This window comes from Dreissena polymorpha, chromosome 12 (genome assembly GCF_020536995.1).
Source record: "Dreissena polymorpha isolate Duluth1 chromosome 12, UMN_Dpol_1.0, whole genome shotgun sequence".
NCBI lineage: Eukaryota > Metazoa > Mollusca > Bivalvia > Myida > Dreissenidae > Dreissena > Dreissena polymorpha.
Window position 1 is genome coordinate 76,149,713 of NC_068366.1, and position 20,499 is coordinate 76,170,211.

At 35.8% G+C, this 20,499-nt stretch overlaps 1 protein-coding gene across 1 annotated transcript in view; it reads right to left on the reverse strand.

Annotated features, from left to right (window-relative positions):
* Positions 1 to 20,499, reverse strand: part of LOC127853726 (rapamycin-insensitive companion of mTOR-like) — a 78,029-nt gene that overhangs the window by 42,950 nt on the left and 14,580 nt on the right. Inside the window, exons 9-14 of the mRNA XM_052388469.1 lie at positions 19,709 to 19,796; positions 18,796 to 18,886; positions 18,283 to 18,349; positions 13,812 to 13,892; positions 12,019 to 12,119; positions 11,520 to 11,694 (exon numbers count right to left, since the gene is read on the reverse strand). Of these exons, the coding sequence (XP_052244429.1) occupies positions 11,520 to 11,694; positions 12,019 to 12,119; positions 13,812 to 13,892; positions 18,283 to 18,349; positions 18,796 to 18,886; positions 19,709 to 19,796 (603 nt within the window). The remainder of the gene's footprint in view (positions 1 to 11,519; positions 11,695 to 12,018; positions 12,120 to 13,811; positions 13,893 to 18,282; positions 18,350 to 18,795; positions 18,887 to 19,708; positions 19,797 to 20,499) is intronic.

Below are 20,499 nucleotides of genomic sequence, written 5' to 3' on the forward strand. Positions count from 1 at the left end.
TCAATTATTCTTAATGTATGCTATGTTTAATTCATACAATTTTCAATTTTTCATTAATTTTAGGTGCAATTTTCTTTATCACTGTTAGCTACGACTGAATGTTGACTCCTGTTTGCTCTGTTGACGTCACACAATCAGACCCTTTCCAGATATAGACAATCAGCCTTGGGCTATAGGATTACATTGGCCTGGTTTAAACAAATAAAGGCCCACTGGTAACCTCTATCTCTTACTATTTACAGTAAAAATACTGTTCATACAAATGTAATGTACATGTATTTTACCGATATTTTAGACATTAAAAGATTATCTGCATTTTGGATTTTGGTGTTTGTTTCTTAAAATGAGTAGATTCTATCAGAAATGAGTGGCCACATTAACCACTACCCTTGCCTAACTGCTTAACACAGGTTTGACTGTAGTTTTATTTCTGAAGTATTTCCTTATCACCAACACCTGTATACAGTCTATACATAATTACATCTATGACTTGATTCCAAGCACACACATATTTTAGCAAGATTAATATCAGAAATTGATCTTTTTTTAACTTTATCTTGGTAAAAAAAAGACTTATTTTTTAATTATAAATTATATATTTAAAATTAGATCTAGCTGATAAACAACAATTTGGACAATTATGTTAAACGAAAAGCAATATCCTTGCATGTACTAAATAATGTCAAACAAACAGTCGTTCATCTCTACATAGACACTTAGGCCCACAGACAAATCTACAATACACTTTAAATCCAATATAACGCGCGCTGTTATAATGCTGAATCCAATAAAACGCTGGTGGGTCTTGGCATTCTTCTCCAACCTTCCATTTCAGTTTCGAAATATTTATTGAAAATTAAATACAGTTAAAACTGACCTAACGGCCACCTGAATTTACTGGTCACCTGCAGACAACGGTCAGTCTGGAATCCCCCCGACGAAAAACACTCTATATTACACCTGAATTTAACGGCCACCTGTCCATAACGGCCAACGACCACTATATTTAACTCCGAAATTCATGTTTGAACTGAAATCAACGGTCACGTGTCAGTCGTCTCGAGTCGCGAAAATTAAAAACACTGCACATCATTTGTCCGTCTATTTTGCGGTTAAAGCGTTTGATAGCGGTAATTGCCTTTGATATTATAAAAGCGGCCCGCTGGGAGTAAACAAATTATAATGTGTTGAGAAGGTTTGTTTTCCGGGGATAATTGTGGGGGTTTCTTCAACAGAAAATATGTCAGAGTTGTTGACACGTTTAAAGTAATATTTGCTAATTATATGACCGCTAATTAGCACATTGTACTTACAACATTGAGTATCGATTTTAAAATAACATTTTCGGATCATTCTTTAAAAGAGCTTTCTAGCGTTCACAACACTTTTAAAAGCAATCGGAATAATAAATCACGAAATAACAATAACTGGTAAACTTAAGTTCCTCACATTAGAGGAGCGAGTCAAATGTTTGAAACTATTTGCATCTGGAAAAAGTTCGCATGTAATAGAAAGTGAGCTCTGTGTTGGACGTACGCAAGTATAGAGTGTGCTTAAGCGTTAGCGAGAAATTATGGAGAAGTATGAATCGAATGCAAATGTGAGTTTGAAGCGTTGTATTTTGTATGAGGTTGTTGAATTAAAATGCTTTTTGTGTGATGTTTGCATACGAATAAATTTTAACAAACTTTTTGCGTCTTTTTCTTTGAATTAGAGCGGTACAATATCACCGTACTATCGGTTTATGAAAGCGAATCCGCTTTTGAGACTTGTACGGACGTGACGTAAACGACACGTCACAAGTTTAATTTACTGAATGATCGAGATGCATGAGTAACCAATTATACTAGCATTGATAAATTCATTGCTTTAGTTTAATAACAAAATGAAATTAAATCAATCTATAAGATGTCATTATGTATTATTCAATGTAAGTAAATTCTGATATCATGCTTAGTTAACGGCAATGAGCATCTGTTTAACACTGTATGCAAACGACTGGGTGGGGTAACGAGGTAGCACTACTACCAACTGACAAACCATCTTAAATTGGTGATCTGAATTCAACAGTCACCTGTGGACAACGGTCACTTTGGCCATTTCCCTTGACTGACCGCTGAATTCAGGTTTGACTGTATGGTGATGCCCATTGTGTTGATTACATAATTAGTCAATTACAATCAATAATAAACAAACCATTACCAGGGAAAAATATAATGTTTTATGCAAATAAAGGTGTGAATAATAGCATGTGTTTTACCATGTTTCACACTCTAATTCAGTAACCATTTATGAGCTATTGATCTTTTGAATTATTGACAGCTTTGACAAGTTTAAGGAGGCATGTTTCATTTTATTCTTATTTGTAGTCAATATGTATTAAAATATTGTGTGCTAAAATGAAACAAATCATAATGTAACCCAGCCAGAAAAATCCCCGACCACTTTGGGGATCGAACCCGGTACTTCTTGTTTCCAAATCAGGTAAACACTCTACCGCGTTGCTATAAAAGCTAGCTCATATAGCAAGGCAGTATAAGTTCTCCTTATACCATACCCTGCTACACACACACCCTCCAATTGTGAAATTCTTCCACAAATTTCCTTTTGCCATGACATCTGTGGGATGTCTGACACACATGGTGGGTTTTTTACGTTGGGCGCCAATGTTACCCAGCCAGAAAAATCCCCGACCACTTTGGGGATCGAACCCGGGACATCCCATTTCCAAATCAGGCAAACACTCTACCGCGTCGCTATAAAAGCTAGCTCATATAGCAAGTCAGTATTAGTTTTCCTTATACCGTACCCTGCTACAATAACATGCAAAGAGAAATTAAATAATAATCAATTGTTAACAGAAATTCACTATAATTTTCTTCCTCAAGTCAGAAAGTCCCCGGGAAGCGTGTATGTTATTGCATGACTGCATATGACGCAATAAAACGACCCTTGAGTTGTATGCATTCAATCTTAATTCAAATTCACTCGTATTGGTTGCTATAATTAAATCTGAACAGTGCTCTGTCCCATAATGCACTGAACACTTTACACCTCTGAAAAATGGCGTATGTTTGTGTTAATGAAATTCTTCATATTGTCCTAAATGGCCAGATTTTGTCTATTGATGTTTAATTAAATTAGATTAGCGGATATATAAGCACATTACAAAAGAGGTATGTATACAGTTATCGCTATGTTAGGGTTGATATGCATGTATTAGTGAATGACAACACATCATGGCAATAAATGAGCTCAGAATTTATAAGTTATAACGCGGATCTGTTGGTAGATTCTACTGTAAACAATACACAATATCCTTGCATGTACTAAATACATGCATACATAGGTCATTCACATCTAAACATTGACACTGTTGTCCCACAACACATGTTTGGACACAGACACATCCATAACATATTCTTTAGTGTACAAAAGGGGCCTTTGTTCTGCATAACTGGCTGCCTCAACAATTCTTTCCTTACATGTACATGTATTTACATACTAAGGTTATTCAGCTGTAAAATGAACTCCACAAAGCAATTACAGAGGAGTGGAGTGCACAATAGTTTGGCGACCATGCATAAAGTGAAGAAACAGTCAAAAAAGGCCATTATCCAGCAAAAAACTTGGTTGTAGCAAAATTCCTTTCTTGACATCTGCATGTGAAGCTAATTTAGCTGATTTTTTTTTGCAAAAATCCAGCAAGCTGTTTTAGAGGAGATGTGGGGCCACACAAATACTGTATTCTAGAGTGGAAAACAGATAAAGAGTCAAAATCATATTAGGACGAAATTTCATTGAAGCCCAAAGTGCTTACTTTATAATCAACTACACATTTTGGTCATTCAACTATTCAAACAAATCCACCAGGCAATTTAAAGAGGAGATCAGTTCACGCAATTAAGGGCACTGTATGTTCTTAAGTGAAAAAACTGACTAAGTGCCAAAATGCAACTGCTTGCAGCAAATTTCATTTCTAAACAATCATCTACACATAAAGGTCATGCTATTTTAAATGTTGGAGCAATATCCATCAAGCCATTACAGAGGTATTAAAAAAAAAAATTGAGACTATAAAATATTCCTTAATGGAATAACACATACAAAGGGCCATAATTTGACAAAACATGTCATAGAAAAAAATCCTATCTTTGTGATTATCTACACAAACAGTTCACTCAACTGTGGAAAATCGCTCTGAAGTCAAAGAGGAGTTGAAAACATAAAATTTTGGCACTATATATTCTATTGCAAAACAAGAGGGCCAAGATGGCCCTAGTTCGCTCAACTGAGAGGAGTCGGTTCATTCAATCTTTACCAAACTTCAAACTTGACCTAGATATTGTCCAGACAAACATCCTGGTCAAGTTTCATCATTATTGAACCAAAGCTCTGGCATATGTAGTGTTTTTGTTTTTGTAAGATTAGACCTGGTGACCTATATTTTGAGTTGATCCCCCTTACCAAACATCAAACTTTGCTTACAAAAATAAATATTATGACCAAGATTCATAAAATCTGAAACACAATTGTGACCTCTAGAGTGTTTACAAGGATTTTGTATAATATAATAAAAATTTGGACAATCTAAGAACAATAATTATGGCATTTATAATGTGATACATATTAAACCAATCTTTGTACCAAGTTTCATGATGATTGAGCAAAAAATGTGAATTCTAGAGTGTTCACAAGCTTTTTTTACTATATAAATATAAGAAAACTGCCCCCCCCCCCCCCCATCCCCCGGCAGCCATGTTATTAAACTGACCGGAACCATTTTCGAACTCAACTCTCATATCAAGGAAACAAATGTTCTGACCAAATTTCATGAAAATTGGGCCAAAAATGTGACTTCTAGAGTGTTAACATGTTTTCACCATACATGTATACATATGGAGAAAAATGCCCCGCCCACTGGCCGCCATGTTTTTTCACTGATCTGGACCATTTTCAAACTCGTCCGAGATATCAATAAAACCAATGTTTTGACCAACTTTCATGATGATTGGGCAAAAATTGTGTCTTCTTGAGTGTTTACAAGGTTTCTATATAGCAATATAGGGAAAACTGCCCCCCGCCCGGCAGCCATGTTATTCATCTGACCGGAACCATTTTCAAACTCAACTCTCATATCAAGGAAACAAGTGTTCTGACCAAATTTCATGAAAATTGGGCCAAAAATGTGACTTCTAGAGTGTTCACATGTTTTCACTATATACATAAAGAGAAAAATGCCCCGCCCACTGGAGGCCACGTTTTTTCACCGATCTGGACCGTTTTCAAACTCGTCCGAGAAATCAATAAAACCAATGTTTTGACCAACTTTCATGATGATTGGGCAAAAATTGTGACTTCTAGAGTGTTTACAAGGTTTCTCTATAGCCAGATAAGGAAAACTGCCCCCCCCCCCCCTCCGGCAGCCATGTTATTCAACTGACCGGAACCATTTTCGAACTCAACTCTCATATCAAAGAAACAAATGTTCTAATCAAATTTCATGAAAATTGGGCCAAAAATGTGACTTCTAGAGTGTTCACATGTTTTCACTATTTACATATAGAGAAAAATGCCCCGCCCACCTGGCGGCCATGTTTTTTCACCGATCTGGACCATTTTCGAAATCGTTCGAGATATCAATAAAAACATTGTTTTGACCAACTTTCATGATGATCGGGCAAAAATTGTGATTTCTAGAGTGTTTACAAGGTTTCTCTATAGCCAAATAAGGAAAACTGCCCCCCCCCCCTCTGGCAGCCATGTTATTCAACTGACCGGAACCATTTTCAAACTCAACTCTCATATCAAAGAAACAAATGTTCTAACCAAATTTCATGAAAATTGGGCCAAAAATGTGACTTCTAGAGTGTTCACATGTTTTCACTATATACATATAGAGAAAAATGTCCCGCCCACTGGCGGCCATGTTTTTTCACCGATCTGGACCATTTTCGAAATCGTCCGAGATATCAATAAAACCAATGTTTTGACCAACTTTCATGATGATCGGGCAAAAATTGTGATTCCTAGAGTGTTTACAAGGTTTCTCTATAGCCAAATAAGGAAAACTGCCCCCCCCCCAATTGCAGCCATGTTATTCAACTGACCGGAACCATTTTCAAACTCAACTCTCATATCAAGGAAACAAATGGTCTGACCAAATTTAATGAAAATTGGGCAAAAAATGTGACTTCTAGAGTGTTTACATGTTTTCACTATATACATATAGAGAAAAATGCCCTGCCCACTGGCGGCCATGTTTTTTCGCCGATCTGGACCATTTCGATCTCGTTCGAGATATCAATAAAACTAATGTTTTTACCAACTTTCATGATGATTGGGCAAAAATTGTGACTTCTAGAGTGTTTACAAGGTTTCTCAATAGCCAAATAAGGAAAACTGCCCTGCCCACTGGCGGCCATGTTTTTTAACGGACCAGAACCACTTTTGATTTCGACCATCATATCATTAAGGCAAACATTATGACAAAGTTACATGAAGATTGGGCATGAAATGTGACTTCTACAGTGTTTACAAGGTTTTTCTTTTTTTTGACCTAGTGACCTAGTTTTTGACCCAGTATGACCCAGCATGACCCAGTTATGAACTTGATCGAGATATCATTGGGACAAATCTTCTGACGAAGTTTCATGAAGATCGGACATGAAATGTGGCCTCTAGAGTGTTTAAAAACCTAATGTGGACGACGGACGGACGGACTGACTGAAGACGGACAAAGACCGGTCACAAAAGCTTACCTGAGCAATCAGTTGAGCTAAAAAAGAGAGGCTAAAATTCACTTGCCTGCCACAGCTAAAATTCCTTTCTTTAAAATTATGTAAACATCAAGGTCATTCCACTTTGATTGAAGCCAGATCCATCAAAAAGTTTAAGAGCTGTTGAAAACACAAGCTGAATGTACTGACAGACAAGTGCAATACTCAATGCCTATTGCTCTGAGGGCATACAAATTAAACACATGTATTTTTTAGAGTACAATAACATGCATGTACAGATACAATATTATACTAATTGCCCATACAGCAACTATCACAGCTCCAGCAACAATTCCAGATTACACTCAACAATTATCACATCAGCAACACGTTTTACCTTCCTGGAAAGATGAGCTATCTCTGCCTGGAGTTAATAACAACCCATTTATTGTAAATTTCAAACATGAACTTTGTCACAGACGTGACAAATACCCCCACATGCCGCATTGACACAGAATATTCTGCATGTTGTCTTAACAAAAAACAGCGAACACCATGCTCAATGTTTAAAAAATTAGATCAATGTCAATGTCAAAGGGAGATAAGGTGATGTAAGAATGCATGGTGATGAGTATCCAAGCTTGTTAGCAGGAAGCATTGATCTTGAAGAAACAGTCTTTTTTTATTAAACAGAAATTTAGACTGCCTGAATTAGTCCAAAAGGATGTCAAATTTAAATTGAGGCTGGTGAGGTGGGTGTTTTGAGAGTGTTCATAGAAAACATCCTTCCAAATATAAAAGCTCTGAAGCAAGCGATATTTGCGTTAGAAAAACACTTCAATTTGCTTAACCATGTGTTCACAAAGAATAAAGGAATTTCTGACTTAGTAAAAAATTGGTCAAAAAGAGTCCAAAAGAGCGTCGATGACACGGTCGAAATGAGGTCAGGTGATTTGGATGTATTGAGAGTGCTCAAAGACATCATTCATGCAAGTATCAAAGATTTGCAGCAAATGGTATTGATGAAACATGAAACGCTTCATTTTGGTTTAACCCAAAAATTGGATCTTCTGAAGAAAGTTAAAAAATAGGTCAATGTCATTTAGATTAAAAATGGGTAACCAAGAACTTGGACCTTATGCATAAGTCTTAGTCCAAAAGTATGTCAAAGTCAAGGTTAAAATGAAGTAAGTGCATGGAGATATGTAGAGTAACCAAAGATAACATCCGTGCAAGTATCAAAACTTTATTGTTATTAAATTACACTAGTCATTTAAGGTTAACCTCATATATCTCACCTCCTACATAAATGACCTTATCTGATTGGCTTAGAGCGGTCACTTGCCCATGCAGGATTCCCAGCTTTTTGTATGAACAAAATTGCCTGATTTTTCCCTGATGGAAAATTACACAATCGTAATTTCGACCTATTTCTTGTTTTAGACATCCTCAATAAATAGCAGTTGCAGACATAACTGAGCTACATGTATACTACAAATCCACCATGGCCATGCAGAGGAATCAATTTGCTGTTTTAATTGTATGGACTTCTCAACACAAGTTGGGAAAGTCTGACCAAACAAAATTCCCTGAGTTAAACCTGATTTCAGGAACTTTTTACAAATTCCCTGACTTTTCCCTGACTGAAACAGAGATATCAGTAAAACTGATGGATGTTCCCCAATGATGCTTTGTTGATATATGGGTTGTGTGGAAAAAAGTGAGAAAATCTAATATTAGCCTCAGTGACCTTGACCTTGACTCCAGTGACCTCAAACCTCATCAAAAAGGTAAAGGTCCATGTAAGGTACCTACATGCCACATATGCAAGGTACCTACATGCCAAATATGAAAGAGAACGGTAAAGTATTGAAGGCAAAGGGCCCTCAATCTGTCATTCGGTCGCATTCTCCCACCTGAAAAGTATACTTTTTTCCCCTTTTGGACGGAAAAATCCCCCCTAAAAAAAATTCTTTTTTTTTTAATAGATGTGTCTCATGATTATTATATATAAATTCTATTTTAATTTAATCTTGTCAAACATACTTAATTATGAAAAAAGCAATGAACATAGTGCAAACATGTGCAAATGTAATAATTAGAGAGTTAGTAAAAAATCCCCCAAAAAGGGAAATGCCGCAAAAATTCCCCCTGCTATGAGTATCAACACGCTACCCATGGATTGAGGGCCCTGAGGCGCTATGAGAAACTGTAACAAAAGTGTGAAGGAAAATCTAATATTCGCTTTGGTGACATTGACCTTGACCCAAGTGACCTAAGGTAGATAGAGTTATGGTTCTTAGTCACTGCACTTCTCCTACTTGCCATCTGTTTATATTTCAAGTTTCAAGTAAATCCCTTTAGTAGATTTAGAGTTATGCTCCGGACAAAAATTGACTTTGAAATTAAATAAAGGGAGATAATTCAAAAACTAAGGTAGATAGAGTTATGGTTCTTAGTCACTTCACTTCTCCTACTTGCCATCTGTTTATATTTCAAGTTTCAAGTAAATCCCTTTAGTAGATTTAGAGTTATTCTCTGAACAAAAATTTACTTTGAAATTATATTTAAGGGGAGATAATTCAAATACTAAAGTAGATAGAGTTATGGTTCTTGGTCACTGCACATTTCCTACTTGCCATCTGTTTATATTTCAAGTTTCAAGTTAATCCCTTCAGTAGATTTAAAGTTATGCTCTGGACAAAAATTAACTTTGAAATTATATAAAAGGGGAGATAATTAAAAAACTAAGGTAGATAGAGTTATGGTTCTTGGTCACTGCACTTCTCCTAGTTGCCATCTGTTTATATTTAAAGTTTAAAGTAAATCCCTTCAGTAGTTTTAGAGTTATGCTCCGGACAAGAATTTAGTTCGTACGGAAGTACGGAAGTGCGAGAGGACAAACAGGCAACTATATTCTCCCCATATATATATATGGGGAGCATAAAAAGTGAGTCTTTTTCTAGGTTTTCCCTGATTTCCAGGTTGGCTGGGAACCCTGCCATGATGTATTTTCCATATACCCAAGTTATTTCCATACACCCCTAGTAATCGAGTAGTCAGTTGAGATATAATCGTTACACCGTTAGTAACGGATGGTGTATGCCGTATGGGATATACACCCTGAGTACTTCATACCATACCCAAGCTTCGCTCTCGTATGGTATGAAATTACTGAGGGTGTATATCACATACACCATCAATAACTAGCAGTGTAACTCATAATGGCCGTAAGAACGCAGGGATAGGCCAATAGCTATATGGCTTCAGGAATCAGTAGATGCCATGGGCGTAAATAATACTGTATTTCAACCAAGTCATTTAACCTATTTCTTTATTAACTTGTTATTATAGATAAGGAAAGCAATCAAGCATTTTCTGATTAAAACCATCAACAAGGGACAAAATTGTCACAAAACCAGGTTTTTAGTGTGAAAAAAAATCTGATAAAGGGAGACAACTCAAACTGAACTTTTTAAATGAACAAACAAAATTAACACCCTTTGTAAGTTTGTTTTAAAATAAATCTATTTTTAGTCGTGGCGACCTTGACATTGGAGATATTGACGTGATTCTTTTGTGCAACACACCGTCCCATGATGGTGAACAAATGTGCCAAATGATTTTAAAATATCATAATGAATGACATAGTTATAGCCCAGACAAGCTCATTTATGGCTATTTTTTACCTTTGAACTCAAAGTGTGACCTTGACCTTGGAGATATCGACGTAATTATTTCGCGCGACACACCGTCCAATGATGGTGAACAAATGTGCCAAATGATTTTAAAATCTGACAATGAACGACATAGTTATGGCTCGGACAAGCTCATTTATGGCCATTTTTGACCTTTGAACTCAAAGTGTGACCTTGACCTTGGAGATATAGACGTAATTATTTCGCGCGACACACCGTCCAATGATGGTGAACAAATGTGCCAAATGATTTTAAAATCTGACAATGAACGACATAGTTATGGCCCGGACAAGCTTGTTCCGCCAGCCCGCCAGCCAGCCCGCCAGCCAGCCAGCCAGCCAGCCCGCCCGCATTCGCCAATCTAATAACCAGTTTTTTCCTTCGGAAAACCTGGTTAAAAATCATATTAGCTTTCATTTATCTAATATATCTTGACTACATTTATGCATTGATTTCTACAAATTATTATTAACCTTTAAGCCTTCAAAAGTCTATGTGCCTCTAAATCATGATCTTCTTATGATTATTGGCATGTAAAATGCTTAAGAAACTATCTTGATATGAACTTTAAATTTATTCTGTTTTAATACATGTATTCTATCAAATTACAAAGGATCTGGCTCCCATTTTTTGAAGCATTCATGCACAAATTTATCATTTACCACTCGCCAGCTTTAAATCAAACAAGCAGTTCAGCCAATGATTTTTACACTTAAATTCCGCCATTTTGTCAGAAAAAACTAAGAGTGTCACTAAGAGTGTCATAGTATCAGAATGAACCATGTAATTGTATGTAAGTAGTTGAAGTTAGCAGACTGATTTTAAGAGAGAGTTGCTCTTTGAAAACCGTGCTTTATACATGTGTGTAAAGTAAAATCCCAGTTTAGCCTGTGCAGTCCACACAGGCTTATCAGGCACCACATTTTCCACCTAGACTTCCTTAAAGCAACAAATTCTATCAAAGAAGAAAGTGTAGTCCCTTATAAGCCTGTGCGGACTGCACAGGCCAATCTGGAACAACACTTTATGCACGTCCATTAAGCCCACTTTCTCCAGGACGAGCCTAATTTATTTGTCAATTTTATTTAATATGTCACCATACCTTTCGTATATGCATGTCAAGCAACTTGTTCTTCTGCATGTTGAGGGAAAGGGGGCGGTCCTTGTAAAAGCCTGACTGACGCAGCAGCTGTTCCAGGTACAGGCTGCACGGAATGGGACCTCGCTTCTTAAGGCAATGGATTCTGTCCAAGTAGCTGACTGCCTTTCTCGCTTGTCTGAAACAAGATACTCAAGTCAATATTCTAACCCAACTTTATTTTTTTTTCTCAAATTGTTAGATGAGTTTGATAATCATGCTCAATTTGATGTTCAAGGTAGTTTTTTGTTTTAGTTTTTAGTCTGACTCCAACAAGAGTTAGCGAAGGAGTATGCCCAAATTTGCATAGCTAAGATTTGTGATTGTTTGTGAGTTTACAATCTTTCTCATGACTAAGCTTAGCAGATGCTGAAGCCTGATTTTCCGAGTTGCATTAAAAAATTGAGAATTGTATGATATTGGGATCATACACTGAATTATGTATAAGGACCCAACTACTTACTGCCTCTGGTTGCTGGGGGTATCCATGGAGCTTGCCATAGCAACCAGTGTGGGAAGATAATGACTGTGATGACTGCATTCAGATGGCAGCAGCAGATTTGCCTGGATATGTAAATACTAGTAAATTAGTTGTACATGTGTTATGGTAAATAATCTTCATTAACAAACAAGAATGTGGCACAGTCACAGACATACACAGGACCAATGTTTGGACAATGATCTTGTTTTAAAGTAGTAAATTCTGCAAATTGCTACGTTTTTACATCAGGCTTAAATCAGTGTCTGCTATACCGCCTGTTCTATGTTTAAACAATTATTATTTTGATTCTTAAAATCACTGATCCCCCTGATGTAATGAAAGTAAAAAACAACTACAGAAACATCCAGAATAATTCAATCAATCCTAGTTTTTAACCCTCTGTACTTTTATCAATGTCAAAAGATTATTATTCATAAGCGAATCTTCTTTTTTCAGTATGAGTCTATGTCATTAGTGTAATTTTGCTTCTTTTATTTTTTAACCTGGGCCAAAAAGGATGACAACTATCATTTCAACATTCTGCAAACAAGTCCCTTTGACAATTCAATACAAAAGTTACATTACCTGTATTTATTCTATGCTTTCCAGTGGTTTATAGAGAAATATCAGTGAATTAAAACTAATATTTCACTTTTTCAAGCAGAAAAAATAATCAATAATTTTTTATGAAATGGTGTATTTATTCCAGTGAAATTCTCCAGTTAAACCCTTTTTTTAATGAAAATAAATGGTGACAAAAAAGCATAAAATATAAAGAAAAATTTGTTGGATTCAGTGGAATGTCGATTTTAATTCACGAGTGATCATAGAAAATATATAATTTTTCAATGATCACATGTGAATTTAAATCCATATTCCATGGAATCCAACAAATATCCTCTTTGTATTATGGCCATAGTTGACCGTTCAATTTAAAGCCTGACTTTAAAGCCTTTAAGCTATTTTTAACCTTGACCTAGGAGACCAAGGCATTTGACCTTAGCGACACAAGTGTTGCTTACAACATGCTGTCAAAATACTGTTAACATTTTTGGAATTTTTCTTACAAAATTCTCACATAATTGAAGAAGCTGCAGTTCATATAAGCTGTAATATTTTGTAACCATTTGACCAGTCACCGTGGCTTTTGAGTTGCTAAAAACATGTTTCAGTCAGCATGCCTTCAAAACACAAAACCTGAATTAAATCCATTACATGGGGTGAGTTTGTTATTAAAAAAATAGCCTTCAATGTTAACCAGTTAATATGTTTTTCATATGGAACGTAAAACTTGTAGTTGTAGTATGTTTGATTGTTTTTTTCTCCAGTAAAATGTTATTGTAAATAAATATGTAGGTACAACTCTCTGTATTATTTGTATATATATTTTGTATACATGTTGAATTATGGGCCGGAGGTCTTTCTTTAGAATAAACTTACTACTACTACCACTACTATAAAGGAAACATAGTCCTTAATCAAAGAATTTTAAAACAATTTCAACATCACCTAATGAATTCAATGAGTTTTTGAGTGAGGCAAAATGAATTGCATACATTGGAAGACAATGAATCATAAGTTATTATTAAAACAAATTAAATACTGACAAGTCAAACACCACATTCGTGAATAAGTGACAAGAATGGCAAGAATTTATTTTTGTGAAGCATATGCAGTTTCTAGTACTTATCAACTGATTTTTTTAAATACTGAAATCAAAATGCAAAAAATATTGAAACGGCTCTTAAATCAATAGAAATGGTTTAATAACTTGCCAAATAAAGAAGTTCTCCCAGCAAAATGACGGCCCGCACATAGAGCTCACCATCTGTAGATATAATGACTTCTACCAATGCCTGAAAATTTGTGATGAACAAATAAACATACCCTTCTGAAAACTGACAACATTTTTATAATGACCATGTGAGATCTCAGGAAACATACCCGTAACAGACATACAGACTGTCAATAGGTGTACTAAGGTGTATTTGTTATCATAAATAAATTCTTTGCAACATTCGAACAAACAAAAAATGGCGGCAATAATTATTTCTAACAATTTCAATTGTTTCATACTGAAAACAAAATGTCTGCCGTCAAGTCACTAAGAAAATACTAAATATTTTCAATATAAATTAATACTCTATTTAAGTTTTTATTGATAAGAAGATATTCAAATCAAGACGCCAGTCTTGTTAAGCTTTGTACAACAAGAGCACCGCATAACGGGTGCCACGCTTGGCTGCGGGTGCAGTTTTAAACAAATGATTGTCAGATTATTTTTTTTAGGGGTCACAGTGACCTTAACCTTTGACCTAGTGACCCAAAAATGGGTGTGGCATGTAGAACTAATCAAGGTGCAGCTACATATGAAGTTTCAAAGTTGTACGTTGAAGCACTTTGATTTAAGAGACAATGTTCAAAACCTTAACAAAATGTTAAGGTTTTAGCACGACGCTGACGGCGGACGACGAGCTGGCTATGAAAATACCCCGGGTTTTCTCCGAAAACAACCAAGCTAATAAATAATGATATAATTTTTTTAATGATTTAAAAAATACTTTGAGCCACCTTCTAACATTACCCAAGTTTAGTAATTGATCTTTTTTGGTACCCTCACAGGTCTTTTATTCAAGTAACATATTGACAATATACATGTACATTTTGAAGACACAAAATTCACTTAAAACTAACTTTTTAACAGATTTCTGATAAGACAGAGCCCTAAACTTTTCTTAAAGAGCCTCACTCTGGGAAAACTGTGGTTCATGTATGTGCATAGTATCATCCCAGATAACCCATTGCAGTCTGAAGAGATGTATGTGCATAGTATCATCCCAGATAACCCATTGCAGTCTGAAGAGATGTATGTGCATAGTATCATCCCAGATAACCCATTGCAGTCTGAAGAGATGTATGTGCATAGTATCATCCCAGATAACCCATTGCAGTCTGAAGAGATGTATGTGCATAGTATCATACCAGATAACCCATTGCAGTCTGAACAGATGTATGTGCATAGTATCATCCCAGATAACCCATTGCAGTCTGAAGAGATGTATGTGCATAGTATCATCCCAGATAACCCATTGCAGTCTGAACAGATGTATGTGCATAGTATCATCCCAGATAACCCATTGCAGTCTGAAGAGATGTATGTGCATAGTATCATCCCAGATAACCCATTGCAGTCTGAAGAGATGTATGTGCATAGTATCATCCCAGATAACCCATTGCAGTCTGAACAGATGTATGTGCATAGTATCATCCCAGATAACCCATTGCAGTCTGAAGAGATGTATGTGCATAGTATCATCCCAGATAACCCATTGCAGTCTGAAGAGATGTATGTGCATAGTATCATTCCAGATAACCCATTGCAGTCTGAAGAGATGTATGTGCATTGTATCATCCCAGATAACCCATTGCAGTCTGAAGAGATGTATGTGCATAGTATCATCCCAGACAACCCATTGCAGTCTGAAGAGATGTATGTGCATAGTATCGACCCAGATAACCCATTGCAGTCTGAAGAGATGTATGTGCATAGTATCATCCCAGATAACCCATTGCAGTCTGAAGAGATGTATGTGCATAGTATCATCCCAGATAACCCATTGCAGTCTGAAGAGATGTATGTGCATAGTATCATCCCAGATAACCCATTGAAGTCTGAAGAGATGTATGTGCATAGTATCATCCCAGATAACCCATTGCAGTCTGAAGAGATGTATGTGCATAGTATCATCCCTGATAACCCATTGCAGTCTGAAGAGATGTATGTGCATTGTATCATACCAGATAACCCATTGAAGTCTGAATAGATGTATGTGCATTTTATCATCCCAGATAACCCATTGCAGTCTGAAGAGATGTATGTGCATAGTATCATCCCAGATAACCCATTGCAGTCTGAAGAGATGTATGTGCATAGTATCATCCCAGATAACCCATTGAAGTCTGAAGAGATGTATGTGCATAGTATCATCCCAGATAACCCATTGAAGTCTGAATAGATGTATGTGCATTTTATCATCCCAGATAACCCATTGCAGTCTGAAGAGATGTATGTGCATAGTATCATCCCAGATAACCCATTGCAGTCTGAAGAGATGTATGTGCATAGTATCATCCCAGATAACCCATTGAAGTCTGAAGAGATGTATGTGCATTTTATCATCCCAGATAACCCATTGCAGTCTGAAGAGATGTATGTGCATAGTATCATCCCAGATAACCCATTGCAGTCTGAAGAGATGTATGTGCATTTTATCATCCCAGATAACCCATTGCAGTCTGAAGAGATGTATGTGCATAGTATCATCCCAGATAACCCATTGCAGTCTGAAGAGATGTATGTGCATAGTATCATCCCAGATAACCCATTGCAGTCTGAAGAGATGTATGTGCATAGTATAATCCCAGATAACCCATTGCAGTCTGAAGAAATGTATGCGCATAGTATCATCCCAGATAACCCATTGCAGTCTGAAGAGATGTATGTGCATAGTATCATCCCAGATAACCCATTGCAGTCTGAACAGATGTATGTGCATAGTATCATCCCAGATAACCCATTGCAGTCTGAAGAGATGTATGTGCATAGTATCATCCCAGATAACCCATTGCAGTCTGAAGAGATGTATGTGCATTGTATCATCCCAGATAACCCATTGCAGTCTGAAGAGATGTATGTGCATAGTATCGTCCCAGATAACCCATTGCAGTCTGAAGAGATGTATGTGCATAGTATCATCCCAGATAACCCATTGCAGTCTGAAGAGATGTATGTGCATAGTATCATCCCAGATAACCCATTGCAGTCTGAAGAGATGTATGTGCACAGTATCATCCCAGATAACCCATTGCAGTCTGAAGAGATGTTTGTGCATACACTGCATAGTATCATCCCAGATAACCCATTGCAGTCTGAAGAGGCAAATCAGGGACTATACTTTCGACCAGACTCGATTTTTATTCAGAATATACTTCCTTTAAACTAAAGGCCCCATTTTCCCACATAAATTAAGCCACATGTATCAAGCCCAATTTTCCCACATGTATTTAGGCCCATTTTCCCACGTGTATTAAGCCCCATTTTCCCACATGTATTAAGCCCCATTTTTCTATATGTATTAAGTCCTATTTTCCCATATGTATTTAGCCCCATTTTCCCACATGTATTAAGCCCCATTTTCCCATATGTATTAAGTCCTATTTTCCCACATGTATTAAGCCCCATTTTCCCATATGTATTAAGTCCTATTTTCCCACATGTATTAAGCCCCATTTTCCCATATGTATTAAGTCCTATTTTCCCACATGTATTAAGTCCTATTTTCCCACATGTATTAAGCCCCATTTTCCCACGTGTATTAAGTCCTATTTTCCCACATGTATTAAGCCCCATTTTCCCACATGTATTAAGTCCTATTTTCCCACATGTATTAAGCCCCATTTTTCTATATGTATTAAGTCCTATTTTCCCACATGTATTAAGCCTCATTTTCCCACATGTATTAAGCCCCATTTTCCCATATGTATTAAGCCCCATTTTCCCATATGTATTAAGCCCCATTTTCCCATATGTATTAAGCCCCATTTTTCTATATGTATTAAGTCCTATTTTCCCACATGTATTAAGCCTCATTTTCCCACATGAATTAAGTCCTATTTTCCCACATGTATTAAGCCTCATTTTCCCAAATGTATTAAGCCCCATTTTTCTATATGTATTAAGTCCTATTTTCCCACATGTATTAAATCCTATTTTCCCACATGTATTAAGCCTCATTTTCCCATATGTATTAAGCCCCATTTTTCTATATGTATTAAGTCCTATTTTCCCACATGTATTAAGCCTCATTTTCCCACATGTATTAAGTCCTATTTTCCCACATGTATTAAGCCTCATTTTCCCATATGTATTAAGCCCCATTTTCCCATATGTATTAAGCCCCATTTTCCCACATGTATTAAGCCCCGTTTTCCCATATTATTAAGCCCCATTTCCCACATGTATTAAGTCCTATTTTCCCACATGTATTAAGCCTCATTTTCCCACTTGTATTAAGTTCCTTTTTCCCACATGTATTAAGGGCCATTTTCTGACATGATTTAAGCCCCATTTTTCCACATGTATTAAGCCCCATTTTCCCTCATGTATTAAGCCCCATTTTCCCACATGTTTTATGCCCTATTTTCCCATAGTGAGGCTCAATATATTTCCAAATCCATTTCACTTACACTAAGAATCCCAGCACGGATCCAGGCTGACAAGAGAAGGGCAAGATGGTTTTCCACTAAATTAGGCCTGAAAGTCAAGTAACTGGTGTCAAACATTGTGTAGTACTTTGTTGCCTTTACTTGATGTCACTTTTGGGGCATGAACAGTACAAGAAGTATGAATGTTCAATTAGTATATTTACAAATTATTTGAATGGCATATCATTTGGTTGGCAAGACCATGCTATATGACAAAAATAAGTTTAAGGAAGTTTAAGGAAAAGGTATTTTTGGATACATAAATACGTCAAGTTGACTCAAGCCCATCTCCCAATTGAATACTTTTTTTCAAATAATGACCTTAGTAAAGGGTAGTTCAATTAAGTCTTAACCTTGGTTATAAGAAATCATTTAATGCACACATTCATGTAATGAGAACATTGCAAAGGTTTAAATTGTTCCTGAGACATTATCAGATATTAATTGACAGGTAATAATCAAACATTAAATATGTTTCTGTTAATATTTTTTCACCTAATAGTTGCTATGTTTGGAAGGATTGACTTTGCTTCATTCGCTACAAATCCTTCTGTTATATGCCAGCTTTCCATCATCTTTGAAGGATCTAAATAAATAGATAAATATGATTAAGGAAATAACATATTTCAGTCTTTTTAAAATTAAGGTCTAAAAAAACAAACACAAAAGACAGTTTCAGAGCTATCGGTAATACTGATTATTAAATGTGTGTGTTTAACCATAATCTACCAACTTGTTGGAGTAAATGTTTAAGATTATAATATTTCCATTCATGACAAGATATGATAAGCAATGTTTTACAGTAATTGCAAATCCTAAGAGACTTAATTGTATAATTACCATAATTTACTACCAAATGTCAAGAGTGTTACCTTAAAAGCGATAGTTACAAATTATTTTTTGTATTGCCAATCGCCTAAAGAAATTGTTACTATCATCTTTTCTGAAATAGTTTGCATATGCATCACAAAGCAAACTGTTACCAATACTTAAGATTGTGTGTTAGTAGCCATGGTTATAAATCCGGTCAAATGTCTTATACAACCAATCATATCTAGGCTTTTTTGTCAAATGGCTTTAAATGTCCTGTTTCTTTCAAATACTTAGTGAATTGTTTCTTTCCAAGTCTTAATGAAATTGTTTCTTACCAATACTTAATGTAATTGTTTCTTATCAATTCTTAATGAATTGTTTCTTGCCAATACTTAATGTCATCGTTTCTTACCAATACTAAATGTAATTGTTTCTTATCAATTCTTAATGTAATTGTTTCTTGCCAATACTTAATGTCATCGTTTCTTACCAACACTTAATGTAATTGTTTTTTTTGCAATACTAAATGTAATGTTTTCTTATCAATTCCTAATGTAATTGTTTCTTACCAATACTTAATGTCATCGTTTCTTACCAACACTTAAAAGAGCCTGTGTAAAGTCGCTTGTGGAGTCAGGCAGGTTGATCCTGAACAGCTCGTATACCAGCTCAAGCAAGGCATGCTGGGTAAAATAACAAAATAAAATGAATTATAATAAAGAGGAGAATGATTGATTAAGACACATTCAAATCTTTGGTTAAGCAGTAAACTGTATCATCATTTTAACCAGATGCAATAGTTTTACACTCAATTCTTGTTAATCATAAGCAATACATTTCTGAAGCTTTTGCAGTGTTTTCAGAACAATTTTAAAACTTGGCTAACATATTATTAAAACTTATTTTCTGGGTAGATTTTATGATGATTGGGGCAAATATGTTACTTATAGAAAGTAAACAAGATTTCGCTATTACTATTTATGGAAAACTGCCCATCTCTGGAGGCCTTGTTTTTCAAAACCATTTCGGACCATGGCCAAGATATCATAAGAAAAATATTCTAAGCAAGTTTAAAGAACTTGGGACTAAAAATGTGAATTTCATAGTATTTACAATAATGTAAGGAAAGCTGAACCGCCCCCAGTAAGCCTTACTTTTCAACTGACCAAAATAGCATTTAAATACATGTTCTGAGCAAGTTACAAGAAGATTGTGCCAAAACTGTGACTTCCTGTCTGTTAAGATTGTTTCAATGCACCCATACAAATGTTTTGCCAAAGCTTCATGAAGATTGAATAAAAAAAATTAACTTCTAAAATGAAAACAAAATTTCATTACAGCTTAATAAGGAACATTTAACGACCCTGGTGACCATGTTTTTTAACT